Source organism: Lynx rufus, unplaced genomic scaffold (assembly GCF_022079265.1).
Source record: "Lynx rufus isolate CCGP_SWC_20201006 ecotype Redwood Valley unplaced genomic scaffold, mLynRuf1.p SCAF_1, whole genome shotgun sequence".
Lineage (NCBI taxonomy): Eukaryota > Metazoa > Chordata > Mammalia > Carnivora > Felidae > Lynx > Lynx rufus.
In genome coordinates, this window is record NW_025814823.1 from 137,080,664 (window position 1) to 137,105,663 (window position 25,000).

At 39.6% G+C, this 25,000-nt stretch overlaps 1 protein-coding gene across 1 annotated transcript in view; it reads left to right on the forward strand.

Moving 5' to 3' along the window:
* The window catches only part of PTCD2 (pentatricopeptide repeat domain 2), a gene marked incomplete at its 5' end in the record, with an annotated part of 32,359 nt that overhangs the window by 995 nt on the left and 6,364 nt on the right, over positions 1-25,000 (forward strand). The window contains 7 exons of the mRNA XM_047076398.1: positions 389-481; positions 3,827-3,956; positions 7,888-8,005; positions 11,363-11,441; positions 11,864-11,955; positions 14,142-14,297; positions 17,794-17,868. Coding sequence (XP_046932354.1) covers positions 389-481; positions 3,827-3,956; positions 7,888-8,005; positions 11,363-11,441; positions 11,864-11,955; positions 14,142-14,297; positions 17,794-17,868 — 743 coding nt within the window. The remainder of the gene's footprint in view (positions 1-388; positions 482-3,826; positions 3,957-7,887; positions 8,006-11,362; positions 11,442-11,863; positions 11,956-14,141; positions 14,298-17,793; positions 17,869-25,000) is intronic.

The following is a 25,000-nucleotide window of genomic DNA, read 5'->3' on the forward strand; positions in this document are numbered from 1 at the left end:
TTTGGGGCTCTAACTGTGAGATCATAACCTGAGTCGAAGTCGGAGGCTTAACTAAGCCCCCAGGCGCCCCAGAGACAATCAACCTCTATTCATGTTCTTCACTAACTATAAAAGAATTAAAATGAGGGGCGCCTGGGTGGCTCAGTCGGTTGGGTGGCCGACTTCGGCTCAGGTCATGATCTTGCGGTCCGTGAGTTCTAGCCCCGCGTCGGGCTCTGTGCTGACCGCTCAGAGCCTGGAACCTGCTTCATATTCTGTGTCTCCCTCTCTCTGACCCTCCCCTGTTCATGCTCTGTCTCTCCCTGTCTTAAAAATAAATAAATGTTAAAAAAAAAAAATTTTTTAAAAAAGGAATTAAAATGATTTTGCTTTTTTCTTTTATTTGTAGCTAAAAGATACCTACTTACAGATAATGTTGTGAAATTAAAAGAATTTCAGCATAAGAAGGTGGTTATTGCAAATCATCTTCCTGGTACTAAAGGTAATTGAATCTATTTTGTTGGTTCTTTCATCGATGTCTCATTCAGGTTTTTGTTTTTTTTGTTTTTTTTTTTTTGTCTTTATCCTTTTGGTCTCCTCTAATGACCTTATGTCATAGTTTATTCTTGATTTCCTAGTCTACTCTTAAACGTACTTTTCATCTCACTTTCTGCTACTACAGAGCCTACAGCTCTCCTCTTGTCACTTTTCCCAGGATCCCAGAGAAATACTAAAACTCGTGTTGGAACGAGTTCCCTCAGATCCCTGCCACCTAAACTAAAGGTCAAGGATTAGCAGCAACTGGGAGTTTCATATAGATGTCCAACTTAAAGCCCAGACTATTAATATGCACAGTAAGGTCTGAGAAGAACTGCTCAAGATGACTGGCTTTAACATTTTTTGCTACACCTCTGAGTAAAAAGTACATTTTGCATTGCATCCCCACTGTACACATACATATCTATACACAAATGAAACACAGCGAAACAAAACCATCTTGTGGGATGATGCATTTTCATATTTTTCTACTCTGTGAAAAAGTCAATAGGGTAAAACATTTTTTTTTTTTAATTAGCAAAATATTGGTCATTTTGGAACCCAGGTGATGGGCACATGAGAGGTCATTATACTGTCTCTTTCTGTTTTGGGGTATGTTTGAAAATTTTTATTACAAAAAGCTGAAAACACACTACTATCCTAGTTCTTATTCCTGTCAGCATCTGAGAACTCTTGTTGAATTCATTCCCTCTCTCCACATTTTTTCCGGTACTTTAAATTCCTTGATAAGCGTAGCAAGACTTCCCTTTGTTAATAGTTTAGTTTGTTCCTTCTAAATTTCTCAGATCTCCTTCCTCTCACTGTCAAATGTTTATGGGCACGTAATAAACACTGCTTCTAGCCCTCCAGAAATCAGTTTTTCTTCACCACTTTTCTATTCATATACATCATACCACCTATGGAATGAGTAGATAAGCCTTCAGAGTGAGGGAGAATATGTTAATCTCCAGTGGACATTTTACTTCTGATTTTACTCAGCCTGGATTTTACTTCAGTCTTCTTTTTACTCATCACTTTTGGAGCTTTGTGAAGTTGGCAGTTAGGGCCTCATGTCATTTTTTAGTTACATCCAATTGTTGTAGTGTTTCTAAAGCTGTCACAATTGAGCATATGTTCTGAAAGGCAGTTAATGTAATGAGTGCCAGTCTACTCCATGGTCAGATTGATATTTATAAAAATCCTGTTAACATTTCTTCACTATAAGAACCGACAGTGGTCCTCTGTCCTATACCATATTGTGTACATTCCCCCCCCACACAGCCACCCACGCACTGCCACCAGCTTCCCAGCTCCTCCATAATGGGCCCCTTACCCTTTATGGAGTCCAGTATGATTTCCTGTTAATGTAATCACAGTTCTTCCCTCACCACCTTCCCCTGTGCCCAGTTCTATGCTATTGTTCGTGCTGATTCTTATACCAAGAATGATCCCCTCTCCTGAGTTTCTCCAACCCTATCCAGCCACTTCCTTTCTGGTACCTTTCCACATCTGCCAAACCTGGTCTATTTCTGCCACCCTGATTTCTTTCTATTTATATAGTTGGTCACCTGTCACTCCCTCAGTAATTGTTTTCAAAAAAAATTTTTTTAATGTTTATTATTTTTGAGTGAGAGAGACAGATTGCGAGCGAGGGGAGGGGCAGAGAAGGAGACACAGAATCCACAGCAGGCTCCAGGCTCAGAGCTGTCAGCACAGAGCCTGACGCGGGGCTTGAACTCACAAACCGTGAGATTATAACCTGAGCAGAAGTCGGACGCTTAACTGACTGAGCCACTCATGTGCCCCTCAGTCATTGTTTTCAGATAGCTTTGCGTAACTGTGTCATGTTTTTTCAAATAGATTAAGTTCTGTCAGGACGGGAACCCTGCCTTAGCCTTCGTTGTGTTGCTCACAAACACTTAAATCTTGATTATTTGTTTGAAAGTGCAAATTATACTGTTGAAATTTTGGATTCTTAAGGCTTATTGAAAAGTGTAAGTCATCCCATTAGAATTATTTAGATTAGAAATTGTTTAGAAACAGTTAATAGTATAAATTCTCTTAAATCTAATAAGTGATGGAATGAAAATGAGAACAAAAAATGATTTGTCCTGTGCTAAATGCTTAACGTACATTATGTCAGGATACCTCATGAGGTAGCTCCCACGATTCTCACTTTACACGTGGAATCAAGTCTAACAGACAAGGGTCTCTCCATAGCGTGCAAGTAGCAGAGCCTAGCTTATAGTCCAGGCCTCTCCACCTCTAAAACCTTTAACCATGATCTGGCTCTGCAAATAAAGATTGGATGGTCCACAGTATTAACTTAAACCAGGTGGACCTTCTTTTCTTTAAATTGAGAACAGTGTCTGCCTCAGCTTCCCAGTCTTGTGTTTTAATACATATTGTGCCATTCCTTTAAGCAGCCTTCCTTCAAAGCTCTGGGCCTTGGAGCAAAACCCGTAGACTTTTCTTGGCAGCTCCTGATACTGAGAACAGCTCTGCCTTCTAGAAAGCAGATGCTTCTTTAGTGCTGGGCTTGCATCTCACCTCCCATTCTGCTGAGAATCTGATCCCTTCCTAATGCCAAGAAGCAGTGTTTCCTTTTGGTGTTTGTCTCCACAGTTGATCAGATACAAGACGGGACAGAGATAAGTATAAGCATTTTGAAATGATTCTGTTACCAAGAATGTTTGCTGCTGTTGAGAGGATGGGTTTTTTTACCCTGTGTGCATTATGTAGTACTGTGTCATGCTGTCTAATAACTGAGTAGGGAGAGCAAGAGAAATGAAAGGTAGAGTTGAACCAAGTGCAAGAGACTTGAAATATTGCTAAATCGTGTGGGTCAACCACTGGGGCAAACCCATCTTCAGTACACATTTTCCTTTCAGTTTTCCTGCTAGATACCCTGCCAATTGTTGGTTTAGATGTCTTGGTTGCATTTTTTTTTTCCTAATGGATCACCTGTCGATAGTTTTTTGGACTAAGCCTCTGGGACATAGTTCTTAAAACTTTAGTGTGCAGAAGGATCACCCAGGTAGTCAAAATTGCATATTCCTGTGTTTTTACCCTCAAAGATTGTATGTTAGAAAGTTTTGAGTGGGCCCCCACCCTGTGCTCCTGTAGCACAGATGGTTTGCTTCATAGACCTTCTGTGATACTGCTCTTAAGGACACTAGTCAGTGATGGGAGCCCCTCTCAGTGCCTCTTTGCAGTGTGCCAGAATCCAGCTTCCCCTTCTCCCTGAGGTCAGACTCCTGACAGTCCCAGTCAGCCTGAGTGACGGCCACCACACTATGCTTTCTTCCAGCAACCTACCTGAGAAACATGAAAGAGAAATTGGCCCAGAATAAGCTCATCTTGAAGGACGAGTTGAAAACCTTCCTTCATTTGTGTGATACCCGGGATGATGTGGAACTGGCTAAAAATGTCATTTACAGGTGAGGCATTTCTGTACAATTCTGCCAGGTTTGGTTTCTTCTTTCTTTTTCCTGAAGAATCTCATCCATTTAACATGCATTCAGCTGGCAACTATGCATTGATGACTTTCAAATCTCATGTCCACATGCCTGCCCCAGCTCCAGACATTTATGTTCACTTAGCAGTCGCTTCCTGGATTCCTTCTATATGCCAGGTACTAAGGATAGAAAACCAGAATTCATGTCCTAAGAAATCACCAGCCTGATGAAGTCCACTTACATATCCCCTAGGTCTTCACATTCAACTCACACAAATTGCTTCTTTTTACTATTTTCTGTCGTACTGACCCCTCAGGATGGATAACTGGGAGCCTCTTTCCTCTAACCTTACTTGCTCTCCTCCCTGACAGGATGAGAAATCCTACTGCTTCCACTTCCCTGGTATCTCTCATCTCTGGCCTTCCTCTCTCTGTCCTCGTTACCAGTGTCTTAGCTCAGGCCTCGTCATCTCTCGCTTGGACCACTTCATGGACTCCGCGATCATCTGTCTCCTCACGGCAAATGTCTCTTTCTCTGATCCATTGTCATTTTCCCACGTCAGGGGAATTCCCGTGTAATCATAGTCTGCTGTTAGGAAACCTAGCAAAGGTTTCACTTACTCGGGAAGTGTATGAACCGATTCTTGAAAGATAGGTTTCTACACGTGGACCTGCATTTATAATGTAGAGAGAGTAGTATAAGTGTATTCATATGTAGAATACTGGAAGAGTATGTACCAAAAGTTAATTGTGGTTCTCTGGGAATTACACATATTTTTTGGTTTAAATATGTATTTTTTTTTAGTCTCTCAAACTTGTCTACAGTGGGCATTATCAATTTTATAATATGAAAAATTAATGTTATCTTTAAAAGGAAAAAACATAAAATTACACACAATCCATTAAAAGTTTGAGAAACACCAAAAAAGTAGAAGAAATACATCACAGATTCTGCTATTTCTGTTGTCTCTTGTTGCACACCAGAACATGATAACTGTTTTTTTTCTGTTATCTATTATTATCTATTATCTATTATTTCTGTGGGTCAGGAATTGAGGCCTGCTAGTTCTGTATTAGTGTCTGCTAAAGTCACTTGCTCCTCTATGGTCAGCTGCTGGCTGGTCTGAGCTGGAAGGTCCAAGAGGCTTTACTTGTATTTCTGATGCCTGAGTCCGCGTGACCCCTCTCTCTTTGGAGTGTCTTGTCGTTCATGAGTGTAGCCTGGGCTGCACTAGCACCCTGCACAAGTGGAAGCTGCAGGCCTTGTAAAGCTGCCTGGAACTGGCACAGCTTCACTTCTGTCACATTGTCTTGGTCAAGGCAAGTTACCTGGCACTCCCACACTCAGCAGGGAGGAGCAACAGTTCCACCTCCGGATGGATCAACCACTGTTGATATTTGATACATTTTGTCACTGTTTTTTTTTAAACTTTTTTTCACTGTTTATTTTTGAGCGGGGAGGCAGGCAGAGCGTAAGTCGGGGAGGGGCAGAGAGAAAGAGAGACAGAATCTGAAGTAGGCTCCAGGCTCTGAGCTGTCAGCACAGAGCCTGATGCAGAGCTCGAATCCACAAACCACAAGATCATGACCTGAGTCGAGGCTGGATACTTAGCTGACTGAGCCACCAGACATCCCCATTTTCTCACTAATTTTTTACGTGCAAAGATTGTATGGTTTTGATAGGGTTTATTTATACTTTCCTAATAATTACTGTATATATAATGATAGCGTTTTCTACTTAGTATTACAGCATAGTTTTTTTGTTAATATACCTTAGGAGTTATATTTTAATGACTTTATAATATTCCATTGTATGTCAGGTGCCCCTCTTGTTGAATGTCTGATTTTTGATATTTTCATCAGTATGAATAATGCCGTGATGAGCAACTCTATGCATAAAACATACTCTTTCTGTTTTGGAGATGATCAGAGAATATGAACGTTTTAAAATTTGTTGATACAAATGCCAGATTATTTTCCAAAAGAGTTATGCTAATTTACATTTGCATGGCATTAGGAATCCTAATACTATCTCAGTTTCACAAAGATGAATCATATTAGACCCTCTGGCTTGTTTTATTGTCAGTTTTTACTACCCAAATCTAAATCATTGCTAATAACTCTGCCCAGTTGCTGTCTCTTCCCTCTACTGGTGGACAGCTGGAAAAGTGGGAAAATGGGCAGGTCCATGGCCTAACCAACCTGTTCTCTGTCTTGCTGACACAGGCACCCCACTACTGGGGAGGAAGAGTAATGAGCTAGAACATAAGCTCTTTATGGAGTCAAAAGTGAGGAGCAACTTAATCCCCCCCATAGCCTTGACCACATGCTGGTGTGTGGTTTATTAGGGGTATTTTAGATTCTCTGATTTGAACATTTCTTGTCAAGAAGAGGTAATACTTTATCTTTGTGAATTTCTAGCGCTTTTATTAGTGTAAATGTTCTCTAAATTGGGAAAACTTTTGTTTTTGCATTATTTTATTTTTAATCTGGCACAAATTTTTCATGACACTATTTTTGGAATGTATTGATTTTTAAAGATCTTTTCCACAGCATGCCTTATATTTTATAAGAGCTGACACAAATGGCAGATTTTCCGTGTGCTAGTAGGCATGCCATCTTAATTAATCGTTACAAAAACTTTGAGTTGAACTTTTATCTCCATTTACAAATGAAGAAACTGAGGCATGGAGTGGTTAACTTATTTGCTCCTGGTTATACAGTTAGTAAGTAAAAGAAATGGGATTTGAACTGTCAGCTTGGAATCAGAATCTAAAAATCCTTAGTCACGTACTATATTGCCTTTAAATAACCTAATTCTTTCCCCCCTAGTATTACTGAGGTATGATTGACAACTAAAACTCAGGTATATTTAAGGTGTACAACTGATATAATTTAATTCATAACTTGTAATGAAGCACTGAATATATTTTATAATTTCTATAATTTGACTACGAAGTGTATCTTTGAAAGTACATATCATCATTCTATTTGGCATTATGTATGTTTGGGATACACTATCCATGATGTTACTGTGACTGTCCTCCGTGATTTCGGCAGAAGGCTAAAAAGCGTTCTGGTTTTAAAGTCAGAGCTATTCTCCGTGGTATGTGTGATTTATTCACATAATGAGTCTTAGTAAAATCTGGTTTACAAGTAATCTTGCGATACTTATTTTGTCACCAGATTGTCTTCTTCGTGTCTAAAACAGAAAGAGTTGGTTATTGAAAGTAAATTTATGCTAGCAATTTTTAGTTCTGTATCCTAACTGGTGGACTGACTGCTTGTAGAAACCTCAAGGCACGTATAAGATGTCACTGTCCGAAATTAGCGTTTTGCTAAAACTAAACTTCAAAACAGCATTTAATTTGTTTAGCTAGGTGATGGTAGATCACATATGCCTTTTCCCGAGCAGAGGAAAACAGCGATGGGTCTAAATTGTAAAGTACATCTGTAGGTTGTCTGTCATCCTCTATGGAGAAGTCACATTTGAGGAGGACAGAGCATCACTTCACTCCTTTGATTCGTTCCTCTCTAGATGGGGTCCATACAAAGACACAGTGCCATTCTCTCGAGTTTGCTGTGCAAGAGCCCTGTTGTTCCCTGACCTTTGCTAGCACTCATCCTAGCAGTTTGTTGATATATTGAGAAGATAATTACAATGTACGTTTTTCCATTCTTTGATTTCATGTGGTCATGTGGGCCTCTCACAAATCCTTTCTATTTAAATGTCTGGCATACTTCACTCCAGAATTCCTCTGATTATCCTCGTTTCTGCACTTTTCTCCCTCCGGACTGTGAGAGTACCTCGTTCTTTATTGTGTCCCCAGCATCTACCAGAGTACATGCCACAGTCGGTCTGTCCTTTTCCCTGCATCTCACTATTTGACTCACTGAATCATTTTCATTACCAGGTACCATACAGAGAACAGAAATGTCACTTTGGGAGAGTATAAATTTGGACCACTTTTCATGAGGTTGTGCTACGAGTTGGATCTTGAGGAATCTGCATTGGAACTCATCAAAGACCAGGTTATTGTCTCCCGATTACTGTCCCTGTCAGTGTGATTTCCTTGTGCTGAGCCTTGGGTGTTTTTAGTGATGTTGGGGAAGGCATCTCTCTTACATTATTCCTGGCTTAGATTTTTCAGATCAAGGTTCCTAAGCTGAAGGAATGAGCTCTTACCTGTATTTTAAGGTTTCCTTGGAGTCCATTGCTATGAAGAGGCCTTGCTCTTTTCAGACAGAGGTGTAGGACAGGTGTGGAAGAGATGTATGGACAAATTATAAGGGGTCTACCTTCCTTGGTTGTGACCTGGGACTAACCTCTCAGAGAAGCTTTTAGCAGGGGATTGTTTAAGACAGGCAGCCATTTTAAGATTGCCTTTCCTGTTACCCACCTGTGATTCTCCTTTCTTTTTATATTATTTACTTCTTGTTGATGGCCACCTTGTATAGTGCTTTTCTGGTTTTCAGAATAGCTTCACATCTTCTGATTTTCTTTTCTTAAAGACAAAAATAATGATAATTATTTCTGTAATTATTTATTGAACATATACTGTGTCCTCAGCACTGTGCTTAAGCACTATACCTGCTTGATTTATTTCTCACAGACCGTGGTGAGGTGGATACTGTCATTCTATCCATTTTACTGATGAGGAAACTGGCACTTAGACACATGGTAAATTCATACATGGTTAGAAACATTTATTTTGGGGCCAGGGCTGGCCACCTGGGACCCTTTTGTATTTTTAGGAACCCTCTACTAAATTGTGTTTCTGTTTTGTACTCTTTTTTTTTTTTTTTTTTTTTTCCAACGTTTATTTATTTTTGGGACAGAGAGAGACAGAGCACGAACGGGGGAGGGCCACAGAGAGAGGGAGACACAGAATCGGAAACTGGCTCCAGGCTCCGAGCCATCAGCCCAGAGCCCGACGCGGGGCTCGAACTCACGGACCGCGAGATCGTGACCTGGCTGAAGTCGGACGCTTAACCGACTGCGCCACCCAGGCGCCCCTGTTTTGTACTCTTCGTATAAAGTGTTCTTTCTTTTTTTTTTTGTTTAATGTTTGTTTATTTTTTGAGAGAGAGAGAGATAGAGCACGAGCGGGGGAGGGGCAGAAAGAGAGGGAGACACAGAATCCGAAGCAGGCTCCAGGCTCCAAGCTGTCAGCACAGAGCCCGATGCGGGGTTCGAACTCACAAGCTGTGAGATCATGACCTGAGCCTAAGTCAGATACTTAACTGACTGAGCCACCCAGGCACCCCTAAAGTGTTCTTTCCATGGTAGAGCTGTGAACTCTTGACTTTCCCCTCTTTTAAGGACACCCATTGTTTAGAAAGAGGATCATACTGTGTTAGTAACCAGAGAAAAGGGGGTTTTACAACAATGAGGATTGGTTTGAACCTATATTTTTCCTAAAAGAAAAATATACATATTTATATTTTAGTATATATCTATTAAAAATCTGCAAGGATCTACATGAAATCCCAACTGCTTATCTTTAGGGGGTAGAGTTACAGGAAATTCTTACTTTTTACTTTATATGTTTTTGTATTGTTTGACTTCAGTAATCATGTGTTGTAATTAAAGGAAAATGAAGGAAAATGAAAATTTCACTGTAATGACAGCCATGAGTCTAATGATTAAAAAGCAAAAAGAAAGTGCAACTTCAGTTGTTTTTTTGGTTTTTTTGTTTTAAACTTAGACCCATGCATGAAATGATCATATACAACCAAGTTGCCTGGAGTAGCAGATTAAACGGAATTTGAGTCCAGTGACATTAAAGACTAATCCTGTTTCCACTCTTATTGTGTCCCCTACCCTGAACCCTGTAGTGCTGCCCATATCATAGCCACTGTCTGCATGTATCTATGGAGCCCTTGGACTGTGGCTAGTTGAAATTACATGGGCTGTAAGGGTAGAATGCATGATGGATTTCACATGCTTGATATAAAAAAGAAAAAGTGCTTAATTTTTTTTATTGATTACATGTTGAAATTATATTTTGCATTTAGTGGCTTAGGTAACATCATTAAAACTGACTTCCTGTATTTCTACTTTTTTTAATGAAGCTACTTGAAAATGTAGAACCACATATATGGCTCACACTGTGGACAGGGCTGCTCTGGGCCTTCCCATCATACTCAGAGGAGAACTCAGACCCCTGACCATGACTTAGAGGTCCCTTGTAGTGTCTCATCACCTGCCATCCCCCTTGCTCACTCCACTCTTGGGCTTTCTTATTCCAAGAACTGCCACACCCATGGTCTCAGACTAGAATGGTCTACACCCTCGTCATCAAGGCTCTCCTTTACTCCATTGAGGTCTCCTCAGAAAGTCTTTCCTGATGACCTTCTATCATCTAGTCTATCCCTTTTTCCCGCTTCATTGCTCTTCGTAGCCCTTATTGATAACTTGAAATTACATTTTTACTTCTTCACTGGTTTTACTCGTTCATCGTCTCCCATGCCAGAATTTAAGCTCTACTAGATTATAAGCCCCACTAGAGTTAGGGCAGGGTTATGTGTCTTGTTTATTATTTCTTTATTTTCAGCCCCTAGAACAGGGTCTGCATAGTGGGCTTTCAAAATAAGAACAAACTAGAGCAAGGAGGCATTTAATGGCATATTTGAATAGCATGTGTTGCATTATCGTGATATTAAAAATGTTGAGAACCACTCTTCTAGTGAATTATTTCAAAAAGTGAGTATTATTCATTTGCCAAAAGAGCATCACAGCTTTGTAAGACTCTTCTTGCTTAGTCCTCATGCATACTTATACCTGCCTTTTCATATTTTTTTGACATTTATTCATTTTTGAGAGAGAGAGAAAAAGACAGAACATGAGCAGGGGAGGGGCAGAGAGAGGGAGACACAGAATCCAAAGCAGGCTCCAGGCTCTGAGCTGTCAGCACAGAGCCCGATGCAGGGCTTGAAACAGTGAGATCATAACCTGAGCCAGAGTCCGAACGCTTAACCATTTGAGCCACCCAGGTGCCCCTGGCCTTTTCATATTAATATACTGCCACCTACATTGCAGGACCACCTTACCAAAGTTAATTGACTTGTTTCTTTTTTTGTAAGCACCGGAGAGCCATGTATAATGAAAATGTCCTTCACTGTATTTCTGAAACCCAGAGAGCTCTTGCCATACTGCTTGCCTCGTTTGTATGCCCAGCCAAAGACATGACAGTCCAAAGAGTGGGCAGCATTTGAATTTTTTTGGAAAAATAAATCCTGATATATCAGAGATTTATTAGAGAATTCAGGGGACCAAATGAATAAAGTATATGCAAAAATAAGTCCTGTATAGAGAAGATAGAATTATAAAAATATGTCAATAGTTAAAAACTTTTAACCAAACTGTGTTTGTTTGTTTTTTATTAGCATTTACGAGGTTTCTTCTCAGACACCACATCATTCAATATTTTGATGGATATGTTATTTATTAAAGGCAAATATACAAGTGAGTATTAGAATTTGTTGAAAAATTCTGTCTTTGGTAATATAGCAGTTAGGAAAAACAATGGACCATGCAAAAATGATCCTTATATCCTTGATGAATGACTGAACTCTGGAGACTTCATTCTTCTAAGTTTAAAACAACATTATTGCATCTCATGTCATACCTTAAACTAAACACCCTGATTTTACTTATGCTGAAAGTATAAGTAGGTTTAAAATATTAGTTCTTACTGTATCGTTTGATAATTTCTTTGAAATTTAGTTAATTGATAAATGACTTTGACAGATAGCTTTGACTTGCTTCTGGAATATACTTTTCAGTAGGTGGTACTGAACAATTAGAATGTTGGGAATCAATAGTAGACGACTCTGAACTCACCTGAATGCATTTAACACTGTCCGCCCACTTCTCATTTTTGGTAGGTGCGCTGGAAGTGCTGATAGAGATGAAAAACCAAGATGTGAAATTCAACAAAGAAACCTATGTCCTTGCTTTTGCAATTTGCTACAAACTGGTAAAACTGTCTTCTCTTAACTTTTAGAGCACTGTGGGTAGTGTTTGAGAGAGGATTTTTTTTTTCTACAAAGAATAATTTAGTTTCTCTGAAGTCTTTTTTTCCATCTGGTGCAGATATTTCAATTTTAAATGTGTTCATTTTTAGAAAACTCAAGTTAGCCACGTCAATTTTATCATGGAGAAAGCAATTTTATCATCTTTCACTCTTCTTTGGCAATTCTGTGGATAGGGAGAACAAGAAACAGTGTGCTGGCTGGGTTCAAGGTCTGCAAAGGATCCCCTTGCTATCAGTCTCATGCTGAACTCGTTGAGACAAGACCTCTCTCTAGTTCTCTCCCATGGAAATCTGACCAACCTTCTTTGGTGAACTCAAGGGCTACTTTAATTTCATCTGAATATTTTCTGTGATTCAGAGTTGGAAGTAATATCCTTTCATTGTGCTCTATTTATATCACCTATGTGACATTTATCACTGGTTGATGTTATTCTAACTAGATGTATGTTTCATCCTCCCCACTGGAGGTTAAGTTTGAGGCATTTTTTGTACCAGCACCTAACAGTGCCTGGTGTATACTTGATCTTTAATAAGTGTATGTGACACTAAGATAAACTCCTTCAAGACAGAAAACGTGACTTAGAAGTCCATATGTCATTACTATATCAAGATTGTTTTTTACATACAGAAACTATTTCTTCTTTACTGAGTGAATGAATCGGTGAATACATGACAGCTGATATAGTGCAGTGACCAAGGTTGCATGCTTTACTATAGACATTTGTGTTATTTAAACTTCGGAAACTTAACAAAACCTTTTTATGGGGAAAAGAAGGAACACCAGGTAAGGTGGAAGAGCATGGTCCATGAAAACATTTCCCTAAAAAGGGTAGCAATAATTTTCCAAAGTAAGAGAGGCAGTAAGTAGGGTGATAGTGGAAAGAAAAATCTTCTGGGAAAATGAGAAACATATAGTCTCAACTTTAGCATTCACTGGCTTTGAAGTGGTCATGTAATTCATTTGTGAAATGAAAGGGTTGATTTCAAGAGCCCCAAGCTTTTACTATAAAAGGCCAGATAGTAAACGCTTTAGGCTTTAGAGGCTATGTACAGTCTCTACCACATATGGTCTTTGTCACATATTCTATCTTTGTTTTTGTTTTTACAAACCTTAAAAATTTTGAAAACCATTTTTAGCCATAAGCTTGACTTGGCCAAGGGTCTTATAGTTTGCTCCTTGCTGGATTATTAGGTGATCCTTTACAATCATATCATTTTCTTATTTTATGAAATAGAATGCCAAACACACAACACCTGAGCATCAGTTTATTCAGCTCTGTGTTACTGAGCTTTCTGACCTTTTTAGAGATGCCTTCCTGAGTGTGTGCTAAAGTGGAGAGAATTTAATTCTGCTCCTTAGGAAGGCCGGAGGACTTTTCTCCCCTGTACTGTGTCTGAAAATAACTTGTTTCACTCATTGAAGATGAGAGTTGAAAAATTGAACCAGTCAGCCGTTATAGATTCCCAGCCAGTTCTGGAAACTGTCCTCGCTCATCGAATTCAGGTTTTACTTTGGGTTTTGAGTTGTGGATCGCGTCATGACAGAAATACATAGATATAAAGCTAATGCTGTTCTCACAAACCTAATCCACCTACAGCATATACCAGGGAAGACAATTCAGTTTTACTGCTGCTGTCTGCTGGTTTGTGTGTCATTTAGTTCTTGGATTTTTTTTAAGGTTTGTCTTTTCATGGGATTCTATCATTTCCATTCATATAAGTGTTCACGTTTTTAAGTATTTGACTTACATGGATATTTTCAGATTGGAAATCCCCTCAGAAAAACTTTTTAGTGTTGCTGGGCTTTACTCTGTTATTTCACAGAGTAACAGACTGAATTTTTACAGTTTTAACGTTGTGGTACTTGTGTCTAGAAACCAGTCTGCCCAGATACAAAGAGACTTGTACACTCGGTGGTAAAAAGGCCCCAATTCAGAAAATTGACCAAAAGCTTTACAAATGAAGTTAATTTAGATTTGAACTGCTAATATATAGATAACTTGGTCTTTTTGCAAGTAGCCTGTATATGGGGCTTAATCTGTTAAATGGGTTGAAATAGGCTCTGGGAAATTCTTTTAGAAGGAAATCTGAAATACTGAGCACTATCAATCATTTTGTTAAACTTAAAGGTACATGACATTTATTTACTGAGCAATCCTGTCTCCTGCCAGAATAGCCCTGAATCTTTGAAAATCTGTACTACATTAAGAGAAGAAGCCCTAATCAAAGGAGAAGTCCTCTCCAGGAGAGCATCCTGTTTTGCTGTGGCACTAGCTCTGAATCAGGTAATAAGGCTTCAGGGTGTACATAAGTGAATTGGGAGTGGGAAGACTTGACTACTTGCATTTGTTCTTTTATTTATTTTTTTCCTTCTGACTGTATCCTAAAGAACAAGTTCCCATAAAGAGACCAATGCCTTTGGTGCCATGGCAACCTACATCTACACCTGTGCCTCCAAAGGATGTTTTTGTTTACAGTTGAGGACCTAACATGCATTGCTGTTTAGAAGGGGCTGGCCAAGATTTCTGTGGAGACTCAAGTGAGGGAAGCTCTACTCTGAGAGAAATTTGTCAAGTAATTCAAATGAAAATTTTAAATGATTGTTTTACCATGTAACGTTTCAGAACACTTTAACTTAGTGCTCTCCAAAGTGGAATTTACTTGAGGTGAATGAGGAATCCTGGGTCAGTTTGCTGTTTAAGTGGAGTCATCGTATATTTCTTAGACCCAAATACTCTATTTGGAAGAGGTTTTAGTGATCTTTTAGCCTCTCCGTGTCTCAGGACAAATGAAGGCAACTGAGGTCAGAGAGAGGAGAGGACTTTCCTGCCATCACATAGCAGTGAAGGACAATTAGAGCTGGAACCCTGGAATGATCTCATGGTTCATGAGTTTGAGCCCTGCATCGGGCTCTCTGCTGTCAGCCTGTCAGCACAGAGCCCAGTTCAGATCCTCTGTCCCTCTATCTCTGCCCCTGCCCCGCTTGTACTCTCCCAAAAATAAATAAGTATTTTTTTAAAAAGTTAAAAAGTTATGCCATTTGGTGCTTAGATACATAGTTATGCTCTATCATTGACGTATATATCATTGTGAGTCTGTCACTGTCGCATTACAAAGTGCCTCTTTTGGTTTTGTTTAGAATGCTTCTTTTTGGGATTTTACCTTGTCTAATGTTAATATCTCTCCCACCCCATCCCAGGTTTTTTTTAATTTTTTTTAAAGTTTTTATTTTTGAGAGACAGACTGTAAACATGGACAGGCAAAGAGAGAGGGAGACACAGAATCCGAAGCAGGCCCCAGACTCTGAGCTGTCAGCACAGAGCCCGATGTGGGGCTCAAACTCAGGAACCATGAGATCATGACATGAGCCGAAGTTGGATGCTTAACCAAGCGTAATTGAGCCACCCAGGTGCCCCCCCCCACCCCTGCAACCCCAGTTTTTGTTTGCCTCTTTGGTTTAATTAGGTTTGCATTCGCCTCCCACATCCTTTCCTATCCTTTTATTTGCCATCTTTTCTGAATTGTTTTGTGTGTATCTCTTGTACACTGCATAGATTTCAACATTGTCTTACGGTATGCTGCTAGTCTTTTAATGTCCTCCATCTAGATAGACGTGGTGTATTTAATCTTAGGTTTCAGTTATGTTTTGTTTTTGTTTTTGTTTTCAACTTTTAAAATTGCTTCTAGCATGTGGTGGTTTTCTTTTTTTTTTTTTGGTTTGTATTTTTGCATTAGTGGTTACTTTAAAACCATAACTTGATTTAATCTTCTTAGTATTCTAATGAATTTGACAGTACCTATTAGTTCCCTACTGTGAGTAATGCTGAAATTAGTATATTTCCTCTTTTTTCTCATTTTCCTCCTCTCCACCACCCAATTTTGGTTGATATGTTACTTTTCATAGTACTCATTTTTTTCTTAAGTATGCTTATTTGTCAGCTTTAAATGCTGTTTTTCTGACCACACATAATAAAGACAAGGCAACTAAGCATACTTTCTCTTATATATAGTGTTTCTCCCGTTGTCTTCATTATCCAACTACATAACACTTTGTGCTTCATTCTGCATCCGTACTCCCCACATTTGTTTTAGTCCTGTATGTATTTAAATATGTATTCTTATGTATACTTGAACATATTCATGTATTTTAAAATATTCATTTACTATTGGTTTTCCAGTCATCCCTTTGTTGATTGAAAGGCAGCTCTTCTTTTTCCTCATGGTGCCTTTATATAGATCATGTGCTGGTTCATTTTTGAGTACTCATTGATAGACAAGTTTCTTACACCAGCCATTTACAGAAAATCCAGGTCAGGGAGAAAGCAGAGCCATGTTGTCATGTTCTAGACTAGTAGGACTTTTTTTTATGTTTGAGTTTTGTCTACAAAAATGCCTAGGCCTTATTTCTCCTTGGCTACTGGGAATAGACATGGAGGCAGTTTTCAGTGAAGAATCTCATTCTCTGCCCCTGTCGTAGTGACAGACTCTTTCCTGTGAGTATGGCTTATCTATGTAAGTTTTTGGTTAGCCTCACTTTTGCCACAAAAAGGATCCAGAGGAATTCTCCTTAGTAGTCCTAAATTCCATTGCCATTGTTGTAAACAGGAATTCAGATTTTGTACTTCAGATCGTGGTCCTCACCTTTGAGAACTACTTTGTGGGCTCCTAAGATAGGCAGCAATGTTCTCTGCTCACTGCTTTATCTAGAACTCACCCTGTTCTCTGTCTCCCATGTGGTTGGCAGTACTTCCATCTCTTGTGAGCTTTAAGGTTTCTGCTCTTCTAATTATGTCAGGCGTGGAGTTCGCATTTCTGCTTCTCAATCTTGATTTCTTTTTTTTTTCTTCAAAACTTGTCCAGTGGGAGAAGGAGAAATGCCAACTTTATGCCCCCATCTTAAAAACTAGAACTCGGAGGCACCTAGGTGGCTCAGTTGGTTAAGTGTCTGACTCTTGATTTCAGCTCAGGTCATGATTTCACAGTTCGTGGGTTTGAACCTCTGTCACTGCAGAGCCCACTTGGCATTCTCTCTCTGCCTCTCCCTTGCTCATGCGCTGTCTCTCTCTCTCAAAATAAATAAATAAGCATTTTAAAAAAACGAACTCAGCTTATTAAAATGTTTGGTAATTTTCTAGATTTGGAGTGCATAGGTCACAGGATGAAAGACACACCATAAGGAGTATAGTCGATAGCCTTGTAATAGCGTTGTATGGTGACAGATGGCACCTACACTTGTGGAGAGCACAATTTATTGTATAGACTTGTTGAGTCACTATGTTGTACACCTAAAACTAACGTAACACTGTGTGTTGATTATATTTCAATAAAATAAAGTATTTTGGAAACTATTTTTAAAATTTAGTAATATGCAAATGTAGGAAATATTTTGTAGAAAGTTCATTGTTTTTCCTGCAAACATTTATTTATTTATTTATTTATTTATTTATTTATTTAGAGAGCGTGTGAGTGAGCACATGAGTGGGGGAGGGGCAGAGAGAGGAATCCCAAGTAGGCTCTGTACTGTCAGCACAGAGCCCATCTCGGGGCTTGGATTCATGAACCATGAGATCATGACCTGAACAAGAGTCAGGTGCTTAACCAACTGAACCACCCAGGCGCCCAGAAAGGTCATTTTTGATTACCAAAAAAACTTTTTCTTTGTGGACTTCAAAACCCCTGGGGCACCACGAATAGGAATATCCTGCTGTGTTTAAAAAGTCTTTATGACAGCAGAGTAATGTTCATATGATTTGAAGTATAACTTGGTTTTCTTTCTTCTAGAACCAGGTGGCGAAAGCTATATCAATTTTTTCTCAAATCATGAAGCCAGAAAGCATTATCTGCACTAATTTAAATGTAAGTGACTTCTTTGTTTAAAGTAAGGCTTGAAAGGTAGTAAGATGATGTCTAGATTTTTTAAATCTGTGTATAAGGAATTTTGATCTCCTAAGATCTTGATTCAATTCAGTGATTTATTGAGCTCTGTGTTAAAGTTACGTTATAGCCCCTCTAACAGGAGTCAACCGGCTGTGCTTCCAGGAGTTTATAAATGGGTGAGAAATGTAGATATGCTCAGATACAAGATGTAGCTAAATGCTGCAGGTATAACACATGACTACAGAAAGCTGTGAATACAGAGAGGAAGGAGATAGACTCTTAACTTTGTCTTGACTGAGACTTGAGAATAATCTTTGTGCTAATTGCATCCTGTTTATGGTACCTAACCCAGGGAGTTAGTATACCTATGGTGCATAAAATAGTGCTTGACATGGTAAGAACTCAACAAATGTTAGTTGTTTTCATTCTTGTGTTGCCAGCCTGCCATGGCCCATCTGTCCCAGTGAGCAATGAGTCATCTACGCCTTACTGGTGCAATTAAAAAGACAACGAGACTCTTGTCATTAAAGACCTCATACACCCCATTCAGCTAACCCCTGCTGAGGCCCTGCTTGTATGCTGAGTATACTTGTGTTATGGGGAGTTGAAAAGAAAGCCCATAAGTTTCAAGAACTTAGTCTCCTGAAACATCACAAGGTCAAGATGAGGAAAACATTGTCAAAAGAACAGAAATGTGTTAATGCCAGTGTGGTATGAACTAGGACAAAGGGTCACAGCCAGGGCAGTGTTGCAACCTGGGGAGTGAAGTGCTGGCCAGTGGGAGCAAACTGAGCAGGTCTCAGTGAAGAGAGAGTTGTTGAGCAGTGTCTGAAAGAGGACAGGACCATGGGATTGAAGGGATGAGGGTTAAAGGGCATTCTTTGTTAGGAGATTAGTTTTGCTGAGGGTTCCCATTAAAAGAATATAAACTTTTTAAAATATTTTTTACTTATTTACTTATTTTGAGGGGGGTGTGGTGCAGAGAGAGCAGGGAGAGATGGAAGGAATCCCACACAGGCTCTGCGTTGTCAGCACAAAGTCCAACCACGAATCATGAGATCATGACCTTAGCCGAAATCGAGAGTTCGATGCTAAACTGAGCCACCCAGGCACCCCTGCAAACTTTTAATTGTAACCACTTCTTACTAGCCTTAAGTCCTTAGGCAACTTATTTAACCTCTATGGTCTCCATTTTCCTTTTATCTGAAACAGCAATAGTAATAGAAATATTACCATCCTGTCATTGTGAAAATTGAAAGAGTAATGCGTATAAAGTAGATAACACAGTACCTGGCATGTAATCAGTGTTCAGTGAATGCTTGCTAATACCAGAAGCATTTGTTTGAAATGAAGTGTGTTACATAAAGAGGAATATTTATATTTACCAAATCCTAGAACCCAGTGAGTAGGAATTAGGCATAACTCCAAGGTTCCATGGTTTTCTCTTCTTCCATAGTGATTATCCTCAAATGTCACCCCCAGACCAGGGCCCAGATGACTTTCAAGAAAGGACTAGGGGTGCTTGGGTGTGTCAGTGGGTTAGCGTCCAGTTTTGGCTCAGGTCGGAATCTCATGGTTCGTAAGTTCAAGCCCCTCATTGGACTCTGTGCTGACAGCTCAGACCTGGAGCCTGCTTCAGATTCTGTGTCTCCCTGTCTCTCTGTCCCTCTCCCACTTGTTTTTTCTCTCTCTCTTAAAAATAAACATAAGAAAAAAAAGAGAGAAGGACTAGATGAGCCTTTCTGGTAAAGTTTGGAGAATAAGGTTGCCAAAAAATCTGAGATAAGAATACCTTATATTTGACCTCACATTGACTTTTCAGAGTCCTTTTGTGTGAGGGAAAGATGGCCAGGGAACGAGAAAGATGGATACAGTGATAATAGAGAAACTGAAAAAAAGCATGGTTTTGGGAGGGAAGAGACTAAATACTAGGAAAATATCCAAAAAAAGATCTTGTAGTTTTTAAAGGGCAGGAACCTAGATGGGGGTGAATATCATAGCTGTTAGTTAAGAGCTCATCTATATAAGACCAGCAGTGGGTCTGATATGAACTGACAAATGCCACAAAAAAGTGAAGAGGACCAAGAAGTGAGTTTAATAAGACAGCAGCGATGAGGCAGAGGAATCCCCAGAAAAAGACAGGGAAGAAATAGCACCAGTGTATAGAAATCAAAGAGGACTGATAACCCTGCCCGTCACAGCCTGCTTCAGACAGCCCCTGTCCCAAGACTGGGTGCCTATGCAGAAACTGCAGGTCAGAGCAGATGGGTCAGCCTGAAAAGCTCACAGGCATGAGATCTGGGAGGTCAAGGTGGCAAAGGTCCAGAGTCCAGAAGTTCAGGTCATTTGAGCCAATAGTATCAGTAAGCCAAACGGGAGGAAGCCTACTCTTCCAGCAGGTGCTGTGTGTGTTGTGCCTTCTCTGCTGGCTAGTGGGTTTTGATGACTCTAGGTATCCAAGTACATAATTGCTTCTGAGAGAGGGAATGGCCTGCAGATGAACTCCTTTCAGGATTGGACAGAAGTAGAATTGCTAGGATTCCAAGTGGTTCATAGTATCAGGTAGGAAAGAGGAGTGTTCTGTGGATCATTGGTAGCTTTTCCTAGAGTTGAAATGAGCTTGGGAGGATCAGTAAGGATTGGTGGTGAGAAATTGAAGAGATACAGATCAGCACAGTTTCCATTTAATTAGCTAAGGTACCACGCTAGGTACTTAATACTCATTGGTTCATTTTATACAATGTAGGAACAATATTTCCCCATATCACACATGTGGAAAATGGAGATTCAGAGGGTAAATAAATTACCCAAGTTCTTGAAGCTAATTATGTACAGAGTCAGGCTGTAACACAAACACATCTGTTTGATTACAAAGCTTAGGGTTTCCCCACCACTCCAGACCTGCAGAGATAAGGGTTGTGTCTTTTTATTCAGGATTGGGACTAGCTGATCCTCCTGAATGATGAAAAGGAATAGGATTGGGTGTCAAAAAGCCAAGTTGCTGGTAGTGCACATGCTCCATGTTCTTGTGTTGAGAGGCTTCATCTCTTGCACTCCTTGGCTGTCACATTTATTATGAGAATCTAGTGATAATTTTTTTTTCTCATCTGAGAAAGTGCTTTGGTGGAAATAAAACATAGCCTGAGAGTGAAGCTGTCCACTCACAGTAGGAGAAATCCAGAGCCCAGAGCATGGTGGGGAGTGCGCCCACCAGCCAGGACAGCAGGACTAGCTTCTTTTCTCTGAGAGCTGGGAAGGAAGGGCAGCTGATAAACTTGGTGGAATGGGTATGTTTTGGGCAAACACTATATAAGGAACCTTGAACTCATCTTGAATATCAATTGTCCCTCCATGAACTGGGTCACAGAAATATACATTGTTCAGACACTTAAAGACCATTTTATCGTTTATTGTTTAAAAGTGCTCACTCAGGAACTTCTTCCAAATGTCCAACCAAGTGTCTTATATTTCAGGGTAAACCTGTTTTGGCTTCCTTAGGGATATTGAAAAAAGATGGTTGCCATTCTCAGGTTTAATAATCTTTCAGATTCAGATCTCTGTTATTAGAGCAGGCTTTTAAAAACTGATTTAATGGGCCCTAGCTTCTCTAAGGCTGAGTCATCTACTTGGAATCCCTAAGGGCAATTTGTTAATTATTAAGAAATGGAAACCTGACAAATAGGCTGCGGTAGAAAGTCAGTTCAGTCAGTATTAGCAGAAATAAATGAAGTTGTTTTTTTTTTTTTTCTGATCTACTTTAGAAATTAATGTCTTCTACTAAAATCTTTTCCTGCTGCCAGTTGGAATTTGAACTTACCTAATTTTTCCCCTTCAACTTAATTTTCTTTTCATCAAAACTGCTCTTGCTGCCAATATGACCCAGAGGGCCTGATTTTCCATTTTCCCAGCTAATACTTGCTACATACTGAATTGATTTCTCAGATGATCTCATGGAGGCACATGCATGTTGGCTCTGCTGTCTGAATTCAAACTCATCAATTTCAAAAGAACTGTAGCCCCCTCTTTAGCAATGTTAATCAATATCAAAAGATTAATCTCCACTTCTAAATAATGTTTGAAAGAGCTGAGACCAACATGGGATAGCTTTCCACTGATGCTATTTGAATTCCAATCATGTCTCTAGAAATAAGGCATGTCTCCAAGTGGATACCCATTTTGGAATTCAATTACCTTGCAGGGGAATTGACAGTTGGTTAGTTTTGCTACTTTTACCATTATTTGTTGACACAGAAAAATGTTTTTTTTTTTTTAATATTTATTTATTTTTGAGAAAGAGAGAGCATGTGCATGTGTGCTTACGTGAATGGGGAAGGGGCAGAGAGAGGAGAGAATTCCAAGGAGGCTCCATGCTGTCAGTGCAGAGTCCAGGGGGGGGCTTGATCCCACCAACCATGAGATCATGACCCAAGCTGAAATCAAGAGTCAGACGCTCAGCTGACTGAGCCACTCAGGTTCCCCAACACAGATAGATGTTTTTCGGTTTTTTGGGTTTTTTTTAAATGTTTGTTTATTTTTGAGACACAGGGAGACAGAGCACGAGTGGGGGAGGGGCAGAGAGAGAGGGAGACACGAATCTGAAACAGGCTCCAGGCTCTGAGCTGTCAGCACACAGCCCGATGCAGGGCTCAAACCCAGGAACCATGAGATCGTGACCTGAGCCGAAGTTGGATGCTTAACCGACTGAGCCACCCAGGCTCCCCCAGATAGATGTTTTAATGCCCCTTTCTGCAGTCACTAAGGTCCCCCTAAAGTTATAGTCCATGCTAGGAAGCCTCCTAGGCTGCATGGGGTAGGCAAGGAGATAGGACTCTTTCTCATAAATCCCTTAAGATTTTGGAACTTAAGAATTGCATTTTCGCTAAGAGCAATGTAGACTTGAGGGGAAAAAAAGGAGTCTGTACAACTGAGAAGCTTTGTTTTTCTTCCATGTATAAAAACCATGTAGATGGTCAGTCTAGGTCTGGTGTGACATTTTATGATAACATCAGGGACCCAGCCTCTTTCTGTGTTTCCATACCACCATTGTAAGCGTACGATTTTTATCTATTACGTCTTTTCCAGCAAGATAGAGGAAGAATGGAGGAGAAAGACACTGGACCCTTTTGAGGATGCTTTCCCAAATGTCTCACCCAGCCACTTGTACTTACATGTTATTGGCCAGAACTGAATCCTGTAACCATACGTAGTAGTAGCAAAGAAACCTGAGAAATATAGTCTTAGAATTCTGTACATGACAGCATCAGTTGAAGTTAGGGAGTTCTGTTAATCAAAAAAGAAGGGGAGGACAGATATTGTTTAGAAAACTAGCAGTCTCTATGGCACTATGATATTCTACTTCAAATATAGCTAACTTAAAAGACAAAGACAAAATGCTAATTTCTGCATGTTCAGAGCTTCTGGTCCTTTATTTTGGTCAAAGGCACCCAAAGACTTGTGAACATTTTTTGACGTTTCAGAAAATCAGAGGGGCAGGAGGTGTCCTTCTGTAGTTCTTAGAGTAGTTTTTCTTACCTAAATTCGCCCTATTCCTTGCTAATTTTCTTAGTCTTTGGTTTGAAATCTGTAAGATTGAAGCATTGTGCTGTACCTTGATCTAGTTTTCCTTAACTGTACCCTGAGGTTTCAGTTTGAGACCAATTCTAGCTTTAAATTCTCTCTTTGCCTTTTATCAGTAACTGCCTCATCTATATTGTCCTTCATCAGTCTATTTTGAGGTATTGAACTTTACTCTTGAAATCCCTTCTGAATCACAGATAGTTGCTGGAGGCAGGGAGGGAAATTGGGAAGACTTAAGAAGAGAAGTTGAAATCTTCCAGGAGCACATCATTAATAGATCCTAGCATGGAGCTTCAGGAGGTTTATCTGTGTAAATTGCTAGGGGACCTCTGTTCTCCTTCTCATTCATTATTGGCGAAGGTCTACTAGGTGCAAGGCACTAGAGACCTAACACCTAACAAGGTCAATTTCTCCTTGCCCTCAATAGGACAGACAATTGCCAACCCAATCAGAATTGGTTATTATTAATGTAAGAATTTGAAGTACTATTGAGAGTCAGAGACTTTACCCTACTTTTAAGCTAATGAGTAAACCTTCCATAGTTTCATGGATGCTGGTAGAGTTCACAAGGTACTGAGAGGTGAAGGACATTTCCTTAAATCAGAGCAACAGTAGTAGCCACAACATTAGCATTTTTGCATCAGTTTCTTGAACCCAGTTCCCACATGGCAACCCGAGGTCTATATGCCTCTTATACATACAGGAGAACCCAGATCTCTCAAAATGGCAGTAAGGATGCCTGCCCTTTTCTCTACATGAGGCACCATGTCAGTCTTTCCAGGCTGTGGGTTCTATGAATATCCTTGAAAAGATAGTCTGGAATAAAGGCAGGTAGTACTTCTTCTGCTTGAATGTGAGAAATCTGTAGAGTGTTGCCTCCCAGTGAAAAGTGTGCTCATGACTTGGCCTGTGCTTTGCAACACTGAACTTAGATTGGGTTCTTTAGATTTAGCCTACTTGGAATCATTTCATTCTGTTCTTTGGGACCAAAGTTAGCCCCTCATCCCAATCAACTGCTAAACAAACTTAAATTGTTATAATGGTCTGTAGAAAGAACTAAGCTGGTTTGCTATATGAAAAGAAATATCTCTTCCAGAAAAACTCTTTTCCAAAGGATCAAGAGCCTTTAAAATGTTTATATTCTTTGACTTTATAATTTCACTTCTGGGAGTCAAGTCCTAGATATTAACAAGGTTTTTTTTTTTTTAATGTATGCATTTATCAATATGTTGAACTTACCAATATATTGAAGAGTGGTATTGCTTAAATTAACAAATTATCATATACGCATTCATCATTAAAAATGAGGTATTCTATAATTTCTTAATGAGAAAATATTCACTGTATAATAGTTGACAGAAAGAATCGGATCTGGGGGAAAATTAAATACATTTGGAAGATAATACATGAAATTGTAAACAGTGGATAACATTAGTTGGGGAATTCTGAGTCATTCTGATTTTCTTTTCTTTTTTAATGTTTTTATTTATTTTCGAGAGAGAGAGAGAGCACCAGCAGGGGAGGGGCAGAAAGA